The following is a 21,985-nucleotide window of genomic DNA, read 5'->3' on the forward strand; positions in this document are numbered from 1 at the left end:
TTCTATCACGCAGATCGCGTGTTTCGTTGAACGCGGCTGGTTAGATTTATGAGACGATAAAAATCATTTTCTCTTGCATTATTTGTACTACAAAAATGGCCATTCTTTTTCGCGTATGCAAATTACCATCGAGGTTGGACGCGGCATTGCAGAATTTATGAACGGCCGTGGAACAGGTTGGGATTAACGAGAAATATTATTTCGATGCACCGTAAATCCTAGCCAGCCTATTCGATTTTCATCTAATGTGTTTTCTGTCAGATAGCAGTGATCGAGTGACATTCAATTCCCGGAGTGAGTTATTTCGCCGAACCACGAGCCACCACTGTTCCCGATAACGGATGTTGAACTCGATTCGACCGAATCCCGATAAAGTTCATGATCAATGATATGCATTATTGTTGGGCGAAAGTCGATTCACCAGATCGAAAGAGTCAATTTTCGCCCAAAATGAGTCAATTTTCTAGCGAATGGTGCCAGGAATATTTCAATCACCCAACGTTTCGATTACTAACATTGTTCAAATCATTTTGTATAGAAAGAATATTTCAATTGGATTCTTATTCAATTATGTTTGTATATTTACTAAAAGATGTGTCTTTTTTGGAAGCATTTCTTTGAAAATATACTCTTATTTGAGCCCCTTAGAAGCCAAACTAATCAACTCCACTTTTTGTACGTTTCTCAACTTCATTATATGGATACGTAATTAATATTGAACTTGTTGAATAAACAAATTGTTCATTTCCAAAAGTTCATTTATTACAAAAAAGTAACATGAATAAAGGTGATCTCTCCAAGGAAATTCTCTAAAAATTGTAATATTCCACAATTTTCTTTACTTTTCAATTTATGAAGTTAACCAATATAACTTCTGAATTAGTTCAAATCTATTTAAATATATTGTTTCTTTTCGGCGAACTTATGAGGCGATAAATATTAGTTTTTGCAATTAGGTTCGAACCAACTTACAGTATACTTGATCCCATCACTAACGGCATCACTCGACAACAACGATCTAAATTAATCTCCACTAATAAACCAAGTTGACAAGATACAAAAAAAAAAGAAAACAAAAAGGAAGAGACGAATGATAATCACCCGACTGGAAGCTTTCGCAAAAATCCTAACGTAGAAAATGCAAATTTCATTACGAAGCCGCGTCTGATTACGAAGCCGCGAACGAACCGATGCATTCCTCTCGAGAAAATGGTCGATTGGACCACGGAAAGCGGCTCTTTTACACAGTCCCGAGTCCAATTGGCCGGAACGAATTGAACTTGTGCCAGGGTCGCGTTGAGGTGAATAAAAAGAAGACGAAGAAACCAAAGACGCCTGGTGCGCGGCAGGATACCCGAGGGCGTTTTCTTTCACTTTCTTTTCGTTTCTCGAACCCACAGCACCCGCGATATTCTCGAATTCCGCGACGCTCACGCGCTCCCACCTTATTCCAAGTTTTCATCTTGGTTTATGTCGGCACGTGGCATTGGTATCGCGGCAGCCGCGTATTAATTAAATTCGGAACGCGACATCGCGGCGTAGTATTTCGAATACCTTGTACACCAGTGTCTTGAGCCGGGAAGTCGTGGCTTTCCTTCTAATTCACAAATCCGTTCCACCTACGCACCTCACTTCACTGTCGTAATACAATAAAGTTTCCCGTATCGGAACTACATAACAGGGAGACGAAAATGTTCAGATAATAGAACACCCACCGTCTTGATATTACATTTCATTTATTCATGTAAAGAACAAGAAACTTGCCAGTTTTTTTTATTATCTAGGGATATCATATTTTTTGGCCATTGAACTACATAAATTTTCGTGATGAGAAGACACATTCTCATTATTTTCACTAAGGTGCCGTGCAGAGACGTGCTTTTTGACGCTGCGTTCACGCTGCGTCATATGTCTGTCATTGTTGGTTCTAACTGGGAAACAAAGAAAGACATATGACACAGGGAGAACGCAAAGTAAAAAACTGGCTCGTTTACACCAGCCCTTAATGTTTATGTTCTAATACACGTAGTAACACGTACAATAATACTATTTGTAACAGAAAAAAGCACTTGTTTCTTCAATACAGTGTTCATACATTAGGGTATTCGACAATGGAGGATAATAGAAGTAAAGAGCTAAAATTAAGCCCTTAATATTATACTTTACTTTAATATCTACTTAAATTGTATAGCATATAAAATAAATTATAAATTACCGATAAGACGACATTGCTCTGTTTCCTATCTGACATCCTGTCAATAAAATACATTAATAAACCCTAATAGACCTGTTTTCCGGAAGCATAATTCCATAAAAATACTATAAAGCGATATTATAGGATTATACATTAGGGTTATATATTAACGTCCCCATAAAATAAATATCGTAAAACTGTTCAACTAATGCTTGAAAGATACGTGAAATAGATTCGATATCGAGTAAAGCATCTCGCACGCAGGTGGCACTCTTAGTACAGTCATTTATTGGCACCTTGCCCGCCATGATTTTCGTCCGGAATCCAAACGCCGGATTTGGATGATTCAACCGATCGAAGGAAGAGAGTGGTTTCACGTACAGCAAAGTGCCATGGCACGCGGAAAATATACGAAGAATTCGAAATACAACGAACGTGACGTAAATATCGACGAGGGTGCAAACTCGTATTTTGTCGCGTTGCTCACAAAGAACATTCACTGCGAAAAAAGAAATGCACCGCAATGCGGCGTCAGAATTCCGAGTATAATAAGCAAAAATCCGTACAGGGTCAAACACACGGGAGAAAGAACACTGTCGACGGCCAGCTTTTCTACGAACACTATCGTTAATCGAGCTCTTCTCGACGAAGACGAAGCTTCTATTTTCATTCGTCAGATTTCATAAGAAAAAAAAAAAAAAAGGAATCGCCACGTCGTCTTCGTCGAAGCGGAGACACTTTCGTGGCTAATTTTAATCCACGATCTTTTGGAGAAGACCAAAAGTCTTTCTTGGCACATGAAGCTACGATACGAATAAGGAAAGCGTTGAAGAAAAAGAGGCAACCGCATTCCGTTCCGGCGATGTTATTTGCACGAGAAACGCAACGCGTCTTGGTGCAAACAACCGATAAACATGCACGTTGCTTTGTCATCGCAATGTGGCAGAAAGCGTCGTTGGGTTTATTTGCGAAACGATAAGCTGCTGCAACTCGCTGAGATGCACCCGCCGCTTTATCACGATATTTTTTTTATTTTTGTTCTTTACTTAAAATCGCACGAAAGAACATAAATCTCAAACCTTCTTACATAAAAGAAACCAAAATTAATTCATCGAATATAATAAACAATAAGAAGATGTGTACGTGACCCATTGCAGGAATGTATACGTTCGATTAAATGAATATTATATTATAATAATTGTCTGTTACGGTTTCCCAGATGGGACTTTTCAGAGAAACGATCAAACGATTTTGTATTGCTCTATCGAAGAACGCAAACCCTTTTGTACTCTCTTTCTCTTTCTGTTGAGACTCTCTTTTCGGGGAAACGTTGCTAAAGATAGAATACACGTTTGAACCTCTTAACACGAGAACACGTTCATCGTTCGCCCCTACGCTCAGTCTCTATACGGCCCTAATTTGTCGCGACGATTCGAGAATCGGGCAGAGTCGCGTCAATCACTTTTAATTGTCTTGAACATCTGCGCGATCGCACGACTGCACACGTAGCCAGGCAATTGTACTCAATGATAAACAATGAATACACGCGAGATAAAGCATCTCGCGTGCCTTTACCTCATTCGATCGATCGTTATCGCCAGTTTCTCTCAGAAACTCGTTCAATGCCGTTTATCACTAATAAATTAAAAGCCCCCCTAAGAAAATTCTTCCTCATGCCGCCTTTTTGTTCGTAAGTTACTAACGTCAATGATGTTATCGTTTCCTTGATTATTTGAATAAGGAAGCATAACGCTTTTTTCTGTAGATAATAGAATCCTGTGTATATTTTAATTATGAGAGAAAAATATATAATGTGACTAATGCGATTTCATTTATTACTAATTGTAAATAAATATAGATAAACAGAGATGTAATAAGATATTTATAGTACAAAGAAGAAATCTTAAGAAAAGCCAGATATTATTTTACAATAATAAATCTTCAACTTTTTCCCCAAAAATTACTTAGATAATCACGAGAAAACATAAGAGTAATCACGGTAAAGTAAAAATCATACAGCCTTCATTGACACAAGAAAGCATTCCAACAAAGCCAGAAGACCCTTTTAAAACAATGAACCTGCACACGCATCATTAAAAATACCAAACTGCTTCGAGAACCGCGTATAACACGCTTCGCACGAGTCTAACTCCCGTTCAGCAAACATCCTACATTTTAAGAATACACAGGCGGGCCTATATCTACATAATCATCTGCCAGATGCGCTAGACAGTTAAAGGGTTAAAGGCGCGCGCCGCAAATAGCAAGACCCACCTACATTCTCTTCGAACGAGAACAAAAACCTCTATACAATGCAAACAAAGAATCTGATCGAGAGATCACGGGGTCTATCATTAAAGCGCCATCGGGGCGATCACCCACGCATCGACGAGGCCACGAATCGTCGAAAGCGGACTGGTTCGCTTACCGATTAATCAAGACTGCCGCATGTCGTGGCGACGAGACGAAATAGGATGGAAGGAATGTCCCGCGACCAGTCAACAGAGGATCCCTGGTCTTGACGTAGATCTTGATATTGTACCGGTGACCTGGCGAAGTCCTCGAGATCTGTGGAGCTCAAGGTCACGTCGTCGAAGGCGTTTACGAATCACAGAGGCACAACGAGTAGGGTTCTTTGGACACGGGCGTGGCGTTCGTCAAAAACCTCTATCGAACACTGGCCACCGAGACAACAGAAACGACGAAGAGAGACGAGAGCAATGTAGACGAGTGGAGAGGATCGAAGAAACGCGGCCGGTTCGCGGATCAGGAATATGATGCCACCTTGGTGAAAGCCTCCGCGAAGAAGAGGCTCCCTTACCGCACCGAGTGCCGCTCCCGCTAAGCGGAAGATTATCTAAATAGACTCCGTGCTACCAGGCAGAAGAGAGAGGGAGAACGGGACTGTGAGGAGAGAGGAAACCGAAACGAGGTGGTATTTATACGTCGTGTCTTTTGGAGAGCCAGTGAATCCGCGACCAGGAACATCCCTCCGCATACCTTCGTGGAGGGAACGCCGGATATTGCGGATCTTTCGTGTTTACTGGCCCTCCAAGAGCTTCGATCTTTTCGTCTACTAGTCTGCTTGAAAGAGTGACTGAAGAAGAAAGGATTTAGTGAATGGTATTTGATTTGGCTCGATTCACGTCACTTTTAATTCAACTGTGAGTTTCTATTGATAAAGAATTTCTTAGTTTTCGAGCACGTATGAAAGAATCGTTATTTACATATACTGTATATGATGCGTTTCAATTTTATACTGAAATTCTTTTTAAAATATTAAAAAATCGTTTTGTTTGTTGAAACAAAAGCAAGATTGAAACTTAAAGATTCGGAGACCGTAGCAATATTAAAGATATACTATGTACTATGCTAAAGATATACTGCGCGGTCAAAGATATACTATCACTATTTTCTGAGAATGTTGGGATGTTGTCAGAATGTTATGCATCTTGTTTTGTAAAAACGTAGAAATTTCAAGTTTATTAAGTGGTTGTTGTTGAATAATTGTTGAAGTTCTGTGAATGTTTCATTTTCTTTTATAGTAATTGCCACAGGTTTCTTGCAAAGCTATTTATAACATTGCTCTTTATAAGCTACACTACATGCTCTACTTGTGGAACATGATTTTATTCTCAGAAACTCTTTGTCTCAATGATATAATAAAACACAAACACTTCTAGAAAATAATTGTAAGAAGCATTTTTGCGAAGAACTCAATACAAAAATTTCATAAAAATGTAAGAATTAAATCTTTTCGTGAAGATGTACGAAATATTCCGTTTTAAATATTTCTACGTAACCAAAAGCTAATTAATACATAATCGTACCAAAGAACCTCATAGAATTATGTTATCTTATTTCGACATGCAACTATATTCCCGCATCCTCCTAATAATTATCGTACCTTACGGAAACTTAAAATCCTAATATATGTATATAGTTCGTTCAAGATATAACGAAGCTGAACGAGTAATTAAAGGAAATTAGAATTATTGTCGGGTAAATAAATTTGATACCGCGTAACTGGTTAAGTATTCGTAATTAGTGGATTATCAAAGGTTATGTTTTTGAAAAAAATAGAAGAGACAAAACTGATCACACAAGCTGGACTTGGTAAATTGATTCTTCACGCACGGTTAAGCAGGATACCGTGATAATGATCAACGCATTAATTTTATATAATAGCGGATTATTATTATTATTTTCACTACCATAATAAAATTATCAATTATCTACGAATATCGAAATTCGTAGAGGATACACTCCTCCTTCCTTATCTTTCCAACATTTTGCATATGTTAAATTGTAGAGAATATAAAATTGTAATAATTGATAATTATGAAACATAGTGCCCATGCTAATATGAAAAATCTTGTACGAATATTTTCGCACCTGTCTTAATACAGCTGCCAAAATCGATTGCTTGGTCTGCCATACGGAATTCCTCGCTCGATGACGCAACAGTGAACGCAATCATCGAAAAATACGACTTGTGGCATTCGTTAAGCCAACAGCGAAAAATAATGTACATATAAGAGCAAAGGAATTTGATCTTATTTACGCTTATACTGCACGGAAGTTGAAGCAAGTGCTACATGTGAGTTTCGACGAATTAAATCGTACAAGTCGAAAAATAAGACAATTTTAGCATCAAGTAATACTTCGAAGAACTCCTATCGTATTAAAGGCTTCTATTAAAAGTCAATGCGAATACACTCTCCCCTCCTTAACGTTAAATATCATTTATGAGAAGATAAATTTAAAAAAAATTTGTTAACTCTTACAGAATAATGAATTTGTATAACATATACATTTCATTTCCTCTACATTGTCCAAACATTGCAACCAGTACATATTGCACCATAACTTTTACCTTGCCTTTTGACATCACTGTGCAAACATTAAGCTCAGATCAATTTGTCACTCTTTATTACATCCAAGTCAAATATTCATTTCACTTCATAATCAGTAACCTCAGCTCTATATACCAACACATGTGGAGGATAATCATTACATCGCGTGCCGCGATGCTTCTCTTTAATTACCATTGAAATTAAAATAATAGTAGGTGAAAAAGACGAACATCAGAAACGATTCCCGTTCAACTCTCTCGTCCCCTCCGGTTTCGTACGCGCGTTCTTTTATCGTTACGGGGATCAAGATTCGTCCTCGACTTTCGCGCGATTTATCGTCCCCAAGATGATCCTCTATGAAATGAGGAGAAAAAACGTAGCTGTTACGGTTGGTCGTCTTGGTGCAACGTAATGGTCCACGACGTTAGAGAGACACGAGAAACGAAGACTGCACACAGTACACACGCATCCTCTGTGCACAATGCCTTCCGACTTCTTTCCTCGCCCATCGAGAAACGACCGCGACGAGGAGTAAACTTAGGGCTTCCGGCATTGTCGAGATTACCAGCAAACTTCAACTTTCACCGATCGAGCAAAAATCGCGATTTTTCCGCGCTTGAACAACGGTTCGCAGAGCCGCGCAGGGCGATCGAACATTATATTCATAAATAGCGGCCCAACGTGCTCCATTGTAATACTTTCTCATGTGGTTATCGTAGCTGAGCTCCGTTCTACGGAAGGATACGCTCCGTGATCCCGCTACACACCAGCAGGGGAGATTTTAACAGGTGGATATATTTTGCTTAGATGTTTCGATAGGTACGAAGAGATTGGAAAATACACATTTTATTTCGTGTAGCGGAATTATCCGAAATACACAGTACGCTGTAACTACAGAAAGCTGATGGTCGAATGGACGTTCGATCAACTCCTGTTGAGAATCCATCGAGAAACGATCAAGCTCTTGATTAACGTTTGGCTTCGGGGGAAGATGTATCGCGATCGGATTGCACTTTACGGGAGTAACTCTAGCAGGTGATTTGTTTTAATTGAGACGTTTCTAAGAATAGAAAAGTAAACGTAGTTTTAACCGTGTCATGTGGCCGATATTAAATTGCCATTTTTATGTGTCATTTGTTAGGAAGTCCTTACTGATCGTTAAATATAAGTTACTTGGAAGATCTTGTACGCTTAAAGTAATATCATTGGCAAAGTTTTACAAGTCACAAATTGCAAGTTGTCAATGCTGAGGTAGGAAGTTTGACAATAACATAAGCGAAATTCTATAAGCGGATTTTGAAAGGTTCGAACTAGTTATTTATTCTCTTCGATGTATAATTTAAAAAATTGCAGCTATAAGGAGATTTCATTTCCTGACAATTTCAGTAAATAAAAAGTGCCATTTAAAAATTAATTTCCTTTTGGAACATATTAATTTACAATCAAGTAATGTTGCTACTAATTTCAATTTTTAACTTCTCCATGAAATATTAAACTCACAGATACCTCTTTTTCATTTGCAATAAATGATTATTGATTCTTTAACCTTATAAAAAGAACAAAGTTCTTCAACAATCTAAAGAATTGAGATAATAAAGAGATAAGTTTAGGTAAAAACAACTAGAATGAGATTCTACACGCAATTAAAAATACGTATAAGAATGTTTCCTTGCTTCAATATTTACTTACAATCCTTCAATATTTTCTTTTAATATTCCAATTGTAGAGACTTTGTACAATAGAAATCTACAAAATGGTAACATTTATCATATCGGTTAATAAATTATCGTGAAAGATGATATTCAATGCAAGAAGATTTTCCTGTTTAATCTGCCTTGACTTTGTTCTGAAATACTTTTCACGATATAAAAATACCAGCGAGTCTGACAAGTTATTAATACCAGTAATGTACACAAAAGTTCAAGATACCAGATAGAAATATTTGTCTTTAATCATTCTCAATAAGGAATTTTGCGTGAAACAACATATATACTCACTCCTGCAAGGGTTCGAAAACGCTTCCTTGGATGCCATCCACGTAATTCTGCTCGAGAAAGTATTCCCGTTTGATCGCCACGCAGATATCCATAACAAGCACTTCCTCAAACCAGGTGATGTTTCGTGCACGAGGAATTATCATCGACGGCTTTCCACCAAACACAATTTCGTTACATTACACTTCAGGATGAAAATTTTCTTCGCTGTTAAACTCGTTGTTTCCAAACAATCGTTAAATCGACGTTGTTCGATCCCGTACATTACTCGAGAGTAACGTAGCATAATAAATGTTCCACAAATCTCGATGTTCTACTTCTGTTTGGGCGTTCGTTTCTGAGTTCGATCGAACCGGCTGTTTCTAAACCGATTTCAGCCTCGAATCGAGCCGATCGAGAAGACCCAACTGGATCATGCACAACTACGGTTGAAAAACATTTATTGAAAATCTTTTACACGGTCAAATTGGCCAAGACAGATTCGAGTATTCGCTTACGTTCGTGGGAGCCTTATCGTTGCGAGATAATATTATCATAATATTGTGTTTACGAGTTTGTTCGTTCCGCAGATTGCGAACGATATACAGATCTTCATATCGGCAAATGAAATGTCTCTGTCCTCGTTTCGGACCACTAGTTTCAGAGAGATAATCTTAAAGTCAATGTGACTAGATTAGCAGATCACGAATCGATTTTTTGCATAGAAATCGACATACACACACGCGCGCGCACGCACGCACACGCACGCACGCACACTTGTATAGGTGTAAGTATCATACGTATAAATATCAACCTGAAGGCATTCTTCACGATTCTTCGAGCGCGCGAGATCGCTTTCCTCCGTTCTTAATTAATCACGAGTGCACTTGGAATTAAACGCACGGAATGCAACGACACACGGCTACTATCCGAGAGCACTTTCACTCAGCCATTTTTTTTCTTTCTTGTTTTATAGTAAGAACCAATTTTTGACTGCTCTGTTAATCGATCATACCGAATCGAGATTCGAAAACATCGACAACCGTGAGACGATCAACAAGCGACGACGCTCACCAAAGTATGAATATCTTTTCTTTCTACTGTCTTCGTACTTCGTACTTTTATCTTATTCGGTCGTAAGTGCACACGTATCGCTTTTATCAGTTCATAAGAAAGGACACCGTGAACGCTTTGATTTGCTCGACGAACAGCTCGGCACCAATGGAAACATTAATCTCGTCCACTTACTCGACGCGGAATTGTATTCCGTAACAGTAGCATATTAAAGATGCTAATGCGAACCACTTAAACCAGTTTCGTCAAGAAAACCGACTATCTCTTTCGTACCAAGAGGACGATTAATCGATTAATTGCTCGCACACGAAAGCGCCGGACGGAATCTCGCGCCGATCGCCGAGAACGAAATGTCTGTTTTCCCCGTCACAAACGTCCAAGCTTTTCTTCTCCGAGAAGCTTTCAATTTCTAACGACCGCTGTTTGATCTTCATCCTCTGAACCACTTAACCTCTCTCAGTTCTACCTTCCACGTTAACCAGCCTTAAACTCGGCTCGTGCACACATACGAGCCTCGAATACTGTGCGCTCAGCATCGGAGGATCACGAATCTTGTTCACGAAAAACAAGCACGACACCAGCGAACCACAAAATACACCGTGACTTCTATCTAAAATCCACTAAACCACCCAGAAAATCTCTTAAATCCTGCTTCGATTAGAAGATCATCGATGGTCTTGTGTAGATATTATATTTCTCGTCCGAGTGGACGAATCCAGGTCCAATAAACAGGATAATTCCACGCACCAAGGATTGTGATCGAGAAACTCTCGATCGTCGATCGTTCCACCGCGAACGAATCAAGTCGATCGCAACGGTGTCCAGTGAGCTCACCAGGTTTAATTAGCAGCGCGATCGGCAGAGGAATTGGCGCGTAAGAGAACACTGCCGGAGCATCGAAGACGACGAGGACGACGACGAGCAAGTGCGCTTCACGGATCCAGACGTTGGGTCCGCTCGGCGACGCTCAACCGTTCTGGTGTAATCGAGGCGATATACACACGGCCGATGCGGTTTCACGGCAGGGAAAGAGAAGGAGTGACTACGCGAGAGTGAGAGCCTGAGTAAGGAAGAAAGAAAAAGAGAGGGAGATAGCTAGAAAGAAAGAGAAGGGTTACATCAGATCACCGAGACACGCTGCACGTTTCACAGCCGAGACGACAGAGCGATCGAGAACGGATCTCCGGTGGGTACGAATGGGCCGCGGCGAACGTCGACGACGACGACGAGTTGGAGGCCGACAAATGGGTGTACAGATCCAGCTGGGCAACACGAAGCTGGCCCGATTCGATACGAGAGACCATGGCGTATGTGCACGAGCCGAGCCGGACCGCCACGGCACGAACCGGTGCGAAGGAAACCTTCGACGTCGCGAGAGAGTGTGTGAGAGAGACCAGAACGGGGCCCAATCTCACTAGAGGGGACCTCTATAGCGCCTTTCCCCTAACTCCAACGCCACCGTGCTCCGCTCGCGCGTGCAATTGTGCACACAATCTTCGTTGCGTTTTCTCAAATACGTTACATGTTCATTTTCCTATGTTATGTGTATTCGAGATTGTTTTCTTCGAAATATCCTTTTGATATATTATATTTATTATTTGTGTTAATTTGTTTAAGAGGCAATCCCTTTTGAGAGGTGAATCAAGTGTCATCGAGAGTTTTGGAATAAAAGTTGGTTGAATGGTAGATTTTGATGGATTTAGGAAGAATTATGTGAATGGAGTTTACAATACAAGGCCATTTAATGTATCCATGTGGATTTTATTCATGGTGAAATTTTTGGCGGGAACGTAATTAGATTCAAGCATAAATTATCGCTGTAATACGTGGATTAATGTTAAGATGTTTTTACGTGTTTATTTTAATTTCGTTGTAATAGCGTTACCTGATCGATGATGGTAGAATGAGTTTGCATGGTGTCCAGAATAACAGAGGATGAAATAGGAGTGCGAAGTAACGCGAAATCATCGACACAAAAGGAGTTGACTATATCGCGTTTCCGATAACTGTGATAGCTTCGTACACGAATAAGTTCGCTGAACAGTATAAACATTCTTCCGTTTCAAAAACAGTGTCCATAGCAAGTATCTCCATTTGCATTACAAAACGAGGATCAATTTAGGATAACTTTATTAGTTGTATTTTTTTTTTTTTTTAGTAAAAATTTATTTTGAAATAAGCTCGATTCCCCAAATTAATGCAAGAATATGCGTTTAATTTTAAATCCACTGTATGGCATTACAGTTTTTCTCGAAGAGTATTCAACGCGAAACGCAAAGTTGTTCCAACAACTTTTTGTTGATCCGATTCCTTTCCTGCAACGCGCACCGCGTTAACCCGCTTGAAAAGCGAAATACCAATGCACAAATTTAATTACGGTTCGGTGATTTATTTGGAGCGCCTTAACAGGACGTAAGTAACATTTTCCTGTGGAAACTTTGACTCTTTCGACTAAGGTTTGTACTAAACACTTCGTGCTATCAATTTGTAGACTTACTTATCTTTTTATATTCTTCTTTCATCAGTATCTTTTCACGCAAATTGTGTTTTAATTCTGCACGTAAGTAATATCTTATTATCAATCATACGTGCGAAATCTTTAGCTTTAAAGTACAGATAAATCACGACTGAATAATTAAAAATAATGGTAAAATTTGTTTTTCCTTCTTGTATCTTTTACTATAAATATTTTTTTAAACAGCGAGCCCACTCTTCTTTTTGCTTAGAATTAATTTCTTCTTTTTCAAATAAAATTTTTCCAATGCAAAAATTACATTGGAAACATTAAGCGTTATTGCAAGATAGCGATTACCACTAGTTAGGTATTCAAATTGCAGACCCTCGGGCTCCTTTTTGCTTCTGTATTTCTACCAATTACAATGGAGTGATGCATTGACTTATTATGTCTTGATTCGCCCATTTTCCGTAAGCATAAGCAGTCACGTGCAGGTTGTTCATTGAAAATCTATTGGTGTTGCCTTTACTAGCTACGAGACTTACCATTCACGAGGTTGAGATATGCCTTCAAGAATGGATACGGCGACAACGTTGTACGAGCTCCTTTTGACTGACACCTAAATTGAGAGCCATTTTAAAGCTAATTCACAGTTACGCGACGCTAAAATGAACTGTCACATTATAATTTCCGAGACAAACATTAATCTTCTTTTTGGCTTCTCGCTAGCATCGAAAGAACCAACCGAGTACTGGATCTGCAGATGACTTCAAGGTCTCCCTCTCATGCCTTTATATCATCAAATGTTCGTACTAAATTATGTAATGTGCGAAGGAATCTATTAGGTTGTCCGAAAAGTTTCTTTCGTTTCATAAGGTGATAATAGATGTACAACAATTTCTGTTTTATATTATTTTATTGAATTAAGTATGCTCCATTTCATTATATCTCTATTATTATGTTCGTGCATAATTCAATAAACTAATATGAAACAAAAAACATTGTGCGTCTATTATTTCCTTATAAAACGAAAGAAACTTTTCGGACAACCTAATAAAATCGAAAGATTTATGATATTCATACACACAAGTTCTTTCATCAGTTTTTTTTTTTTTTTGTAACATATGATTAAATATACATTAAAGAAGGAATTACTTATGTGTGGACATTGCTTTATAATAACTCGCTGGAATTGTCAAGGAACCAATAAGATGGCGAATTATCCTAGAAAATGATTGAGACAAATAGCCTAAGTGAGCAGGACAGAGAATTTTGATGATCCAAGGGACTGAGAAGAGTTCCAGGCATTCATACTTACATATTTATAGCTTTTGGACTAGCCGGCTTCGCGAGTCTATGAAACGCATCTGTCGCTCTACGTTTACGTTGTTAAAACGGATAATACACGTATATTTTTTCCATAAACTGTATGGCAACCTAACGATCTTCTTCCCTCGAGAGTAGCAATGAATGCAATATCCACGATCCCCTTAATACTAGATATGCCTACAATAAAGGACCGTTCTACGTAAGTACTTGCAGATCGAATGCCAACTATGAGATAAATTCTTCTCGCAGCAGTAGCTCTGATCAAATATGCCATTACTCCATATTATCCTGCAAACCAATTTTCTCCTTCCTTGAAGCAATCCCTTTACGATTTTTTTATTTTTAGTCGATGGTTGCTGTCGCTTTATTCTTTTTCTTTTCTATTTCTAATAATAGTTGAATTCAATCAAAAAGTGCAATGTAAATAAAATTCAATAAAACGAAGGTAATAACTTTTATCGAAATTATTGAATTATATTGATACAATTGAATTACGATGTTTTATTACGCAATCAAAATACGAAGACTACGATCATCTCGTTGTCCCGAGGAGAATACCTCATTCGTTACGCAATGTGCTATCGTGTTCGATGACTATAGGAATTTAAGAGGCTCGCGTGAATTCTACAACGTTCTATTCAATTGTGAGTCTCCTGACATTCCGTATTAGCGTCTGATGTAAGGATCCATCAAACACGTATCATTTAAAATAACAAACGTTCTGTTGTTTACAATTGCGTCATTTAAATAGAATGAATTACGTATTTTGATAAGCATTTGTACTGTTGTTTTCACTGTCAGAAATTAGTTTGCGAAACAGATCTCGCAATCCATGTCCTTTGAACATTGTTATTGCATCTACAACTCCATTGTTTCATGCGTTTCGTTACTAATAGTATCAGCATGTAACAGATCAGGTGAAAGCTTCCTGTCGTTAGACAACTTTATTTAGACAACTTTATAGGACTTAACATTTAGCTTAGTCAAAGGCTATCGGTTTTGTTTTGTGACTGCATTATCAGATCTTATCTGGTTTCAGTCAGCTTATTTGCATTTGCGGTACCAAAATGGCTGCTTCCCGCGGAAACCGCAAGCAAGTAATTCGAAACCATTGAACTACATTTTCCACGGGTTAATCACCGACAACGTTCGATAGTTATAATATGCATACATTAATTACGATATTTTTATCCTTGCGTCGCCAAGGTACGCTTTACTAAACGAATGTGTTCTTCCGTCATTGCTTACTATCAACAGTTGTAAAACACGTAATTCTATTTATTCTTTGATGTAAAAAAACTTCGCGTAATTCATGAGAAACACATTATCAAATTTTTCAAGCTACAATCTCAATCATATTATTTTATCTGTTTTATTAAAATATATTTGTAATGTTGAAACTATATTGTAATAAATGTCTTATTTAAAGTTTGCAAATATAATTATTGCGTATTTTAGTAAATAAATTAGTTTTTTAAAATGTGCAATGTTGTGATAAAATTCTATTTTATATTATATATAATAAATTAAAGCAATTCAAACTCTCCAATTGTAAAAGTTATTACTGAGGAAAACTGTCAGTTCATTATAGATACATTAAAATAAAAAAAATTTTTTTCGACCTTTGATAAATAAACCTTTGATAAATAAATAAATAATAGTTATACTTTAATTGTATATATCCGATACTTTTTTACTGAAATTTGAACATTACTTACAAGAGCTAAGACAATACATTTTATCAGGTTACGTTCGAATATTGAGGGAACCGCCATAGCAATCATGCAGCAAAGTGGAGGGGAAGTAAACGCTGACACGACGCCATTAACAGTACACTTACTGATGCGTGCGTGGCATTGTTTGTTAGCAGTGAAACATTCCAAATGGTTAAAATATTTGAAATCTGGTAACCGGTGACTACCTATTATAATAAGGATTTAATTTAATAAAGCTATTTTATTTATAAACGTAAGTAAACTTGAAAATGACGTACCTTCGAAGGTGTATCTGATAACCAATCACGTGGAGTAGGAGATAAAGTAAATGATTCATAAAACATTACATCAAAATATCAAAATACGAACTCTAGTTTCACATTTGTATCATTATAAAACTAGCAGTTTTTTCTTAATTATATTCTCGTTCAAGATTTGGATGTTATACTTTCGTATGTATAGATAAAATTTTCATTCGTAACAATGGTGTTCAGCATTAATGATTTTGATACCTTTTTCTTACACGCTTCAAAATATATTAATATGTTACTTAAGTTGGAAGTTTAAATTTCAAAATGGCATTCAGAAATGGATAAAAAGTAACATTTTCATTGAATTCGTTCGCTAGTATTTTCTAGTTTATGGAATTTGTATGTTGGTAGACCTTTTACGTGTTGACGCCCAAACCTTGAATCTTGAATACACTAACAAGTGGGTGGTGTTTATTAATCGAATCATCCGCGTTCTCTAGTTAATGGATGCTATTATAATTATTACACGTAAATTTTTATTTTGACAGAATCATGACCATATTGGAATCTTGCTGGTCACCATTTATTTGGACCAATAATATCAAGACAGGATGCAAAGCTATTGCTTTTTATACAATTGTATGTATTTTGAATTTAATATAACTGTTTCACTATATTTAGTTTTATATAATTTCAAACTGCTTATCTCTTGTTGTAGGCAATTAGTATAATATGCATTACATTGATATGTTATCAATTAAATGGAGGCGATTCATCTCAATTGTATAATCCTCTGTTTGAGGCTGATATTAGAGGATGTAAGTAATGTAATTGTGTATTGGTAATATATATCAGTTACTCCATTATATTTACGCATTATATATATATATACATGACTTTTTAGCAATGCAAATTGGTGGAGGATTTATGATCTTTTATTTTGTTCTCTTGATAATATCAAGCGGTTTGATGATGCATGGATTAAAAGAAGGAATAAGAGGATGGTTACTTCCCTGGCTTATATTATGGTTCATTGTATGTTTATTCCAATTAGTTTTTGGACTTTGGCTTGTAGGAGGTTATTACATCTATGTAAGTTTTATATATTCCATTAATGCATTTTTTACAGGTTTGTAAATTGATATCTTAATGTTATGATTATAGCTTGATGCAACATTTGCAGCGATGTGTATTTGGTTCTGGATGTCCTATAATGTAAGCATAAAACAATTTATTTGTTGATATATTCTTTTATTATATGATACAACGTATACTTAAATTGTATTTATTATATAATTGATTGTCTTTTCAGATATATTGTTGGTTTGTTGTGTTGTCAATGTATAAAGTATTTGAAGAATTACAATCTCCGAATATAGAGCTTTTGTGGCCTTAAGTAGGTACATAGTACTAACTATAAGATATCAAGTACATTGATTGGCACCAAAGTAAGATATAGTGTCTTGAGAGATACAGATATAATCTTCTACTTTTGTACATCTTCTTCAAACAAAATGTTTATTTAGAGAAATAATATTATTTAAAAGATAATTTAGATCGAACAAAAACTTGTGTTCAACTTGGTTATGATTATTTATTTTGACGTATCTAATATTAAATATTATAAACACATAATTAACATACTCACGTGTCAGTAATGTACGATTAGTTTGAAGCTTAGAACTTTTTACATTTTAACGAAAAGACTGATAATGGTCTAAGGAAATATCCGTCCAAATTTCAGAGTAGTATTTTGAAATTTGTTAACAACTGTAAACAAGACAATTTTATAAGAGATTGCTCTACATGATCAAAAATATTTAAAACAAATAGACAAATTTATTATGAATTTTTATATAAGATATTCTATGACATTTGTAAGAATTTTGTATGTTTGATATAAATAAAAAAAGTACGTTAATAAACCTCTTAAAGCATTATAATGAGATACACAGTAATACAATATGTAAAATAAAAATTTGAGGTTATTTGTCTGTATACTTAGAAATAATGAGTTCGATTGATATTAAAATGAGCTAAATTATAAAAGAATTTAACTTATGACTGAAAAGTATACAATACAACAATTAGCTATGAAATAATTAAATAATTATTTAACTTTTTTAACATTACCTCTCGTCGTTAAACAAGTATCTCGTTAAAGGTACGCGAGCGTCATCTAGCGGGATATTTAGACATGAGAAAAGCATATGCAGATAAACGCGCGTAAAATATATTTTCAAATATTAAACATTCTATTTTATCAAAAATTACGATAAATGTTTATTTTAGAGAGAAAAACAGAGAATCATGTTTATTAATTTGCAAATACTCACTTATCTTAGATATACGGTAATACATACTTGATGATCTTAAATAAACTATAATTTGAAATACGTTTATGATAGATGGCGTAAAGATGTACTTATTAGTAATATCTTAAAATCGTTACGAAGCATTAAAAAGATGTATATTATTAAACACTTAAAATAATTACGACTATTTCACAATTGTAATTATTTAGGTAATAATTTTAAAAAATTTGATGTATTTTGGTAAAACATATCCCTGTTTTAAATCAATCATTTGATTGTACTATCTTCTATGATGTAGATCAAAAGATGTAATTAATGTATGTGATTAATATAATCGAAAAAGTTTTACATTAAATTTCCGTAACAATCTCCAAACTGAAGAATAAATGTATATATGTATATGTGTATGTATATGTATATGTATATGTATATATGTATTCATTAGAATAACTGTCTGTCATAACAATGACCTCTTTAATTTAGTAGTAACATATTTCGTACTTGATTCGAGGATGTAGGCTTTGCTTTTAATAGAAATAAGTAAAAACGAAATAAATTATATATACATTGACCTATCCTTAAAGTTACGATCATAGTCAGATCAAGTATGTAAATATAAACTTGGTGGTATTGCAATTCAGTGATCATATGGTAGCGGAATTATTGGAGGAAACCAGACGCTTTCTAAGTCTCTCTTAAGTTGTCCTGTTCTTGATACGGTGATTAATGACAACTTCGAGAAATCCTCCCTCAGCGGACCACCGTGTTCGTGGTCTGTCGAAGTTGATATTAATGGGCTGGCGCTAGTGAAATGTTTCGTATCTTACATGTAATTAGTGATTCCGGCGAAGGAGAGAGCGCGTGTCTGACAAATTTTCACGAAGTAACTGTTCGCCGACCATAGAAATTAAGATAACGATCGTTGACGATGATGTAAAACATTTTGCGAAAGTTTTATTTATTATAGTAATTAATAACGACACCAAACCGAATAATCCCGATGAAATTAAATTAAAGTGGTTAGTTATTTTATCATCCTTAAGTTTAAAGTTTCGTAAGTTTAAAAAATACGGTGAATTCAATTGTACCTAAGATTCGTATTACATTCGACAAAACGAAAGTTAACTGTCGCGTTTCATAAATTCGTCAATAATATTATTGCCTGAACTTTATTTTACAGATTCCATTAGTTTCAAGCATCGAATGATTAACAGATCATAAATATCTCCATTTGGCACCACGGAATGGCGAACTCCAGCAAAGTATCGGACGATCGAAATTTACAGCAATGGATATTTTTTTTCGGTGGGACTTTCGACTGTCGACAATGGTTTCACGAAAGATGGTAGGCATAATAATGTAGAATCTTTATTGTCACGACGGTACTTTCACTTCTGGACCGACCACACCCGAGGTAATCGATCGCGATGATCATAAGCACCTATAAGCATTCGAATAAATTTTGTAGGGATACAGGTCTGTATGAGTAACGAAATTAAATGCGAGGTAGAACTGATTCTTGCGCAATACCTTAATTTTATTGATTATTGGAAAGGAAAGTATTCTGCACTAACATGCAAATATACAAGTACATGTAAGTTCGACTTCGTTAATATTGAGTTACAATTAAGGTTTCTCAGCTAATTTGCATTATTGAATTCTATTTCTTAACATTGCGGTTATATTTCTTTTGCCGCTATTTTTTCTTCCATTTGAATCCTATAATCTTACGAAGTGTAAAGAAACCGAAGTATTTAGAATAGTATGATAAAATATTTGCTAAATTATGGACATTTTTTTGGAACTAGTATTTTCTTTTTTAAATAATATTGCATTTACACAATTTCTATGCATTTCTTTGCTACTCGATCCATAGGTTGATATCTCAATCTTAATCTGATTTCCAACTTGTCTTAATAAATATGTATTCGTAAATATTAAAAATGATAAATACTATTTTATAAAAATAGCAAATATTACAAACAGAAGTTCTTAGAAATTATTTTCATAGAAAAACATTTCGCTAATAAAATTTCTATCTGTTTCTTGTAATAGGTGAATATAATACTCGACTGTTTTACATTGTCGTTATAAATATCGAAGCTGTCGTGTAGTAAAGGACAAAGAATTAGAACGATATTTGAATCCCTGGGATTGGCATTGAATACTCGTCGACAAGGAATTCTATGATTGTTTGCTGCGCAGGTAGCATTTCTTGCAACGCCGTCTTTCCTTTTCCGATAGCTCTACATGCGCATACAGCCGCATTAAATTGTAGGCGGCGTAGAAGTGCTGATAAGGCTGATATCGCACACATAAGGCGTCCATAAATGGTGTGTAAAAGTATGAATGGAACATTCTTCTTCACCCGATAAAGCGACGAGAAAATAACCCTATGCTTTTTTATGGCTTCCTCCGAACTGCGTATTCCTATATTTCAGAGCTCTATAAGCACAAAATACGGAATGATGAATTAAACGTTTCGTAGAATGTCCCATTCAAGGAATAAATAGATCTTCATCAATAACTCCATCTGAAATACCTAGATAACATAATAAAAGGTATTTTATTGCAAAATGATAATGATAGTGAGGTATGTTTTACTATTTTTTATCTCAGAAACCTCAAGAATTTTTTGCATTTATTTGAATTATAATAAACGACAAAAAGTGACATAAAATATGATATTTAAAAGACAACTCTTCAAATTCCTATCTTTGCTTTAATCACAATGCACTTTTCTATTTTAGGATTTCTATAAAATCACCAGCAACGACCGTGTTAAGATTTTACTTAAGAATCGGAGAACAATTTTATTAATTACATTTAATATAAATCCAGTAGGAATACGAAAGTGAAACATTTTCTCGTATTGCTAATCCGTAATCGGCATGAAATAAAGAATCGTTATAGGTACTCGCGGATCGTTGTAAAAGTGGTTACAAAATTATTCGAGCATGGAACTTCGAATCAGTCCTTCAGGCTGTGTAGAGGAAACGACACGAATTCTAATGATGGCACTCGCTTGTTTCGTAGGTCTACTGTTCACTGATTCAGAGTGTTAGATAAGCTTTCGAGGCTTGAAAGTTTCGCTGCCCGCTCGTTGCGTCGCACATAACGAAACGCGACAGTTAATTATTGTTTCAGTTACTGCGAGGACGCTTGACACTCGAGATTGTCCGATCGTACTTCTAAAAATGCAGGACGCGCTTATGGTTAATGCATGTTAACGTGTGCCGTTCAGTTGAATAGATACAACGAAGCAAATGTAACGAGAGCGTGTTGTAATCGACTTGTTAAGATCTCGGAAAAATAGGAAAACTTTGAACGAATGTGCTCTGTTGAATAAAACAAACGCAGTTCTAGAAACATGTCTGTCGCAACGATTTGCATAACGTAGCAATTGCTATTTCATGACAAACGTATTTTCATTTTACAGTTAACTGTATTAATTTTTTGCCGATGTAAATCAGCGATATCGATGTGATACAAGTTATATTAAAATCCAATACTTATCGTATTTGTGATGAAACTGCACTTCGATTATGCATGTTTTAGTTTACATTTTATGGAATGTATAGTATTTCTCTCTGACTTTTCTCTGTCATTATCTCTGCCATATAACAAATTACAAATAAAATAAATAATAAATTTGAATAGATAAGTAAAATCATTTTTTACAAGAAGATCTTTAGGAATACATTTCATAAATATGAGATTGTTTAATTAGTTTAGTTGAAACAAAGCACAAAGTTATATTTACACATTGTACAACGTTAGAAATCCTTTAAATATCAGGCTATGTTTCATTGAAATTCTATGA

General features: G+C 35.9%; 3 protein-coding genes and 1 long non-coding RNA gene across 14 annotated transcripts in view; 2 read left to right on the forward strand and 2 right to left on the reverse strand.

Annotated features, from left to right (window-relative positions):
• The window catches only part of LOC117164247 (rho guanine nucleotide exchange factor 17), a 71,500-nt gene extending 60,290 nt beyond the window's left edge, over positions 1-11,210 (reverse strand). For 3 of the 10 annotated variants that reach the window (XM_076620300.1, XM_076620299.1, XM_033347187.2), the window contains exon 1: positions 9,048-11,202. The gene's annotated coding sequence lies outside the window, so the exon portion shown is untranslated. Of the gene's footprint in view, positions 1-4,622; positions 5,006-9,047 lie in introns of those variants that run through there. The other 7 variants (XM_076620301.1, XM_076620298.1, XM_076620296.1 and 4 more) reach the window with 7 other exon arrangements.
• A 4,991-nt stretch (positions 11,211-16,201) lies between these two features.
• On the forward strand, positions 16,202-17,772 carry pasi1 (septate junction component pasiflora 1). The gene is made up of 6 exons (XM_033347195.2): positions 16,202-16,307; positions 16,396-16,486; positions 16,566-16,665; positions 16,752-16,939; positions 17,012-17,062; positions 17,160-17,772. Exons 1-6 carry the CDS (start codon positions 16,249-16,251, stop codon positions 17,241-17,243), a joined length of 573 nt encoding a protein of 190 aa, XP_033203086.2. The 5' UTR covers positions 16,202-16,248; the 3' UTR covers positions 17,244-17,772.
• Positions 17,773-19,222: 1,450 nt separating this feature from the next.
• Positions 19,223-21,952, forward strand: LOC143302959 (uncharacterized). The gene is made up of 3 exons (XR_013058848.1): positions 19,223-19,507; positions 20,218-20,755; positions 20,913-21,952. It is a non-coding gene; the product is annotated as an uncharacterized LOC143302959 (long non-coding RNA).
• The window catches only part of LOC143302958 (uncharacterized), a 67,844-nt gene continuing 66,429 nt past the window's right edge, over positions 20,571-21,985 (reverse strand). The window contains exon 3 of one of the 2 annotated variants that reach the window (XR_013058846.1): positions 20,571-20,704. The gene's annotated coding sequence lies outside the window, so the exon portion shown is untranslated. The remainder of the gene's footprint in view (positions 20,705-21,985) is intronic. The other variant, XR_013058847.1, reaches the window with a different exon arrangement.

This window comes from Bombus vancouverensis, chromosome 7, assembly GCF_051014615.1.
Source record: "Bombus vancouverensis nearcticus chromosome 7, iyBomVanc1_principal, whole genome shotgun sequence".
In the NCBI taxonomy this organism is placed as follows: Eukaryota; Metazoa; Arthropoda; class Insecta; order Hymenoptera; family Apidae; genus Bombus; species Bombus vancouverensis.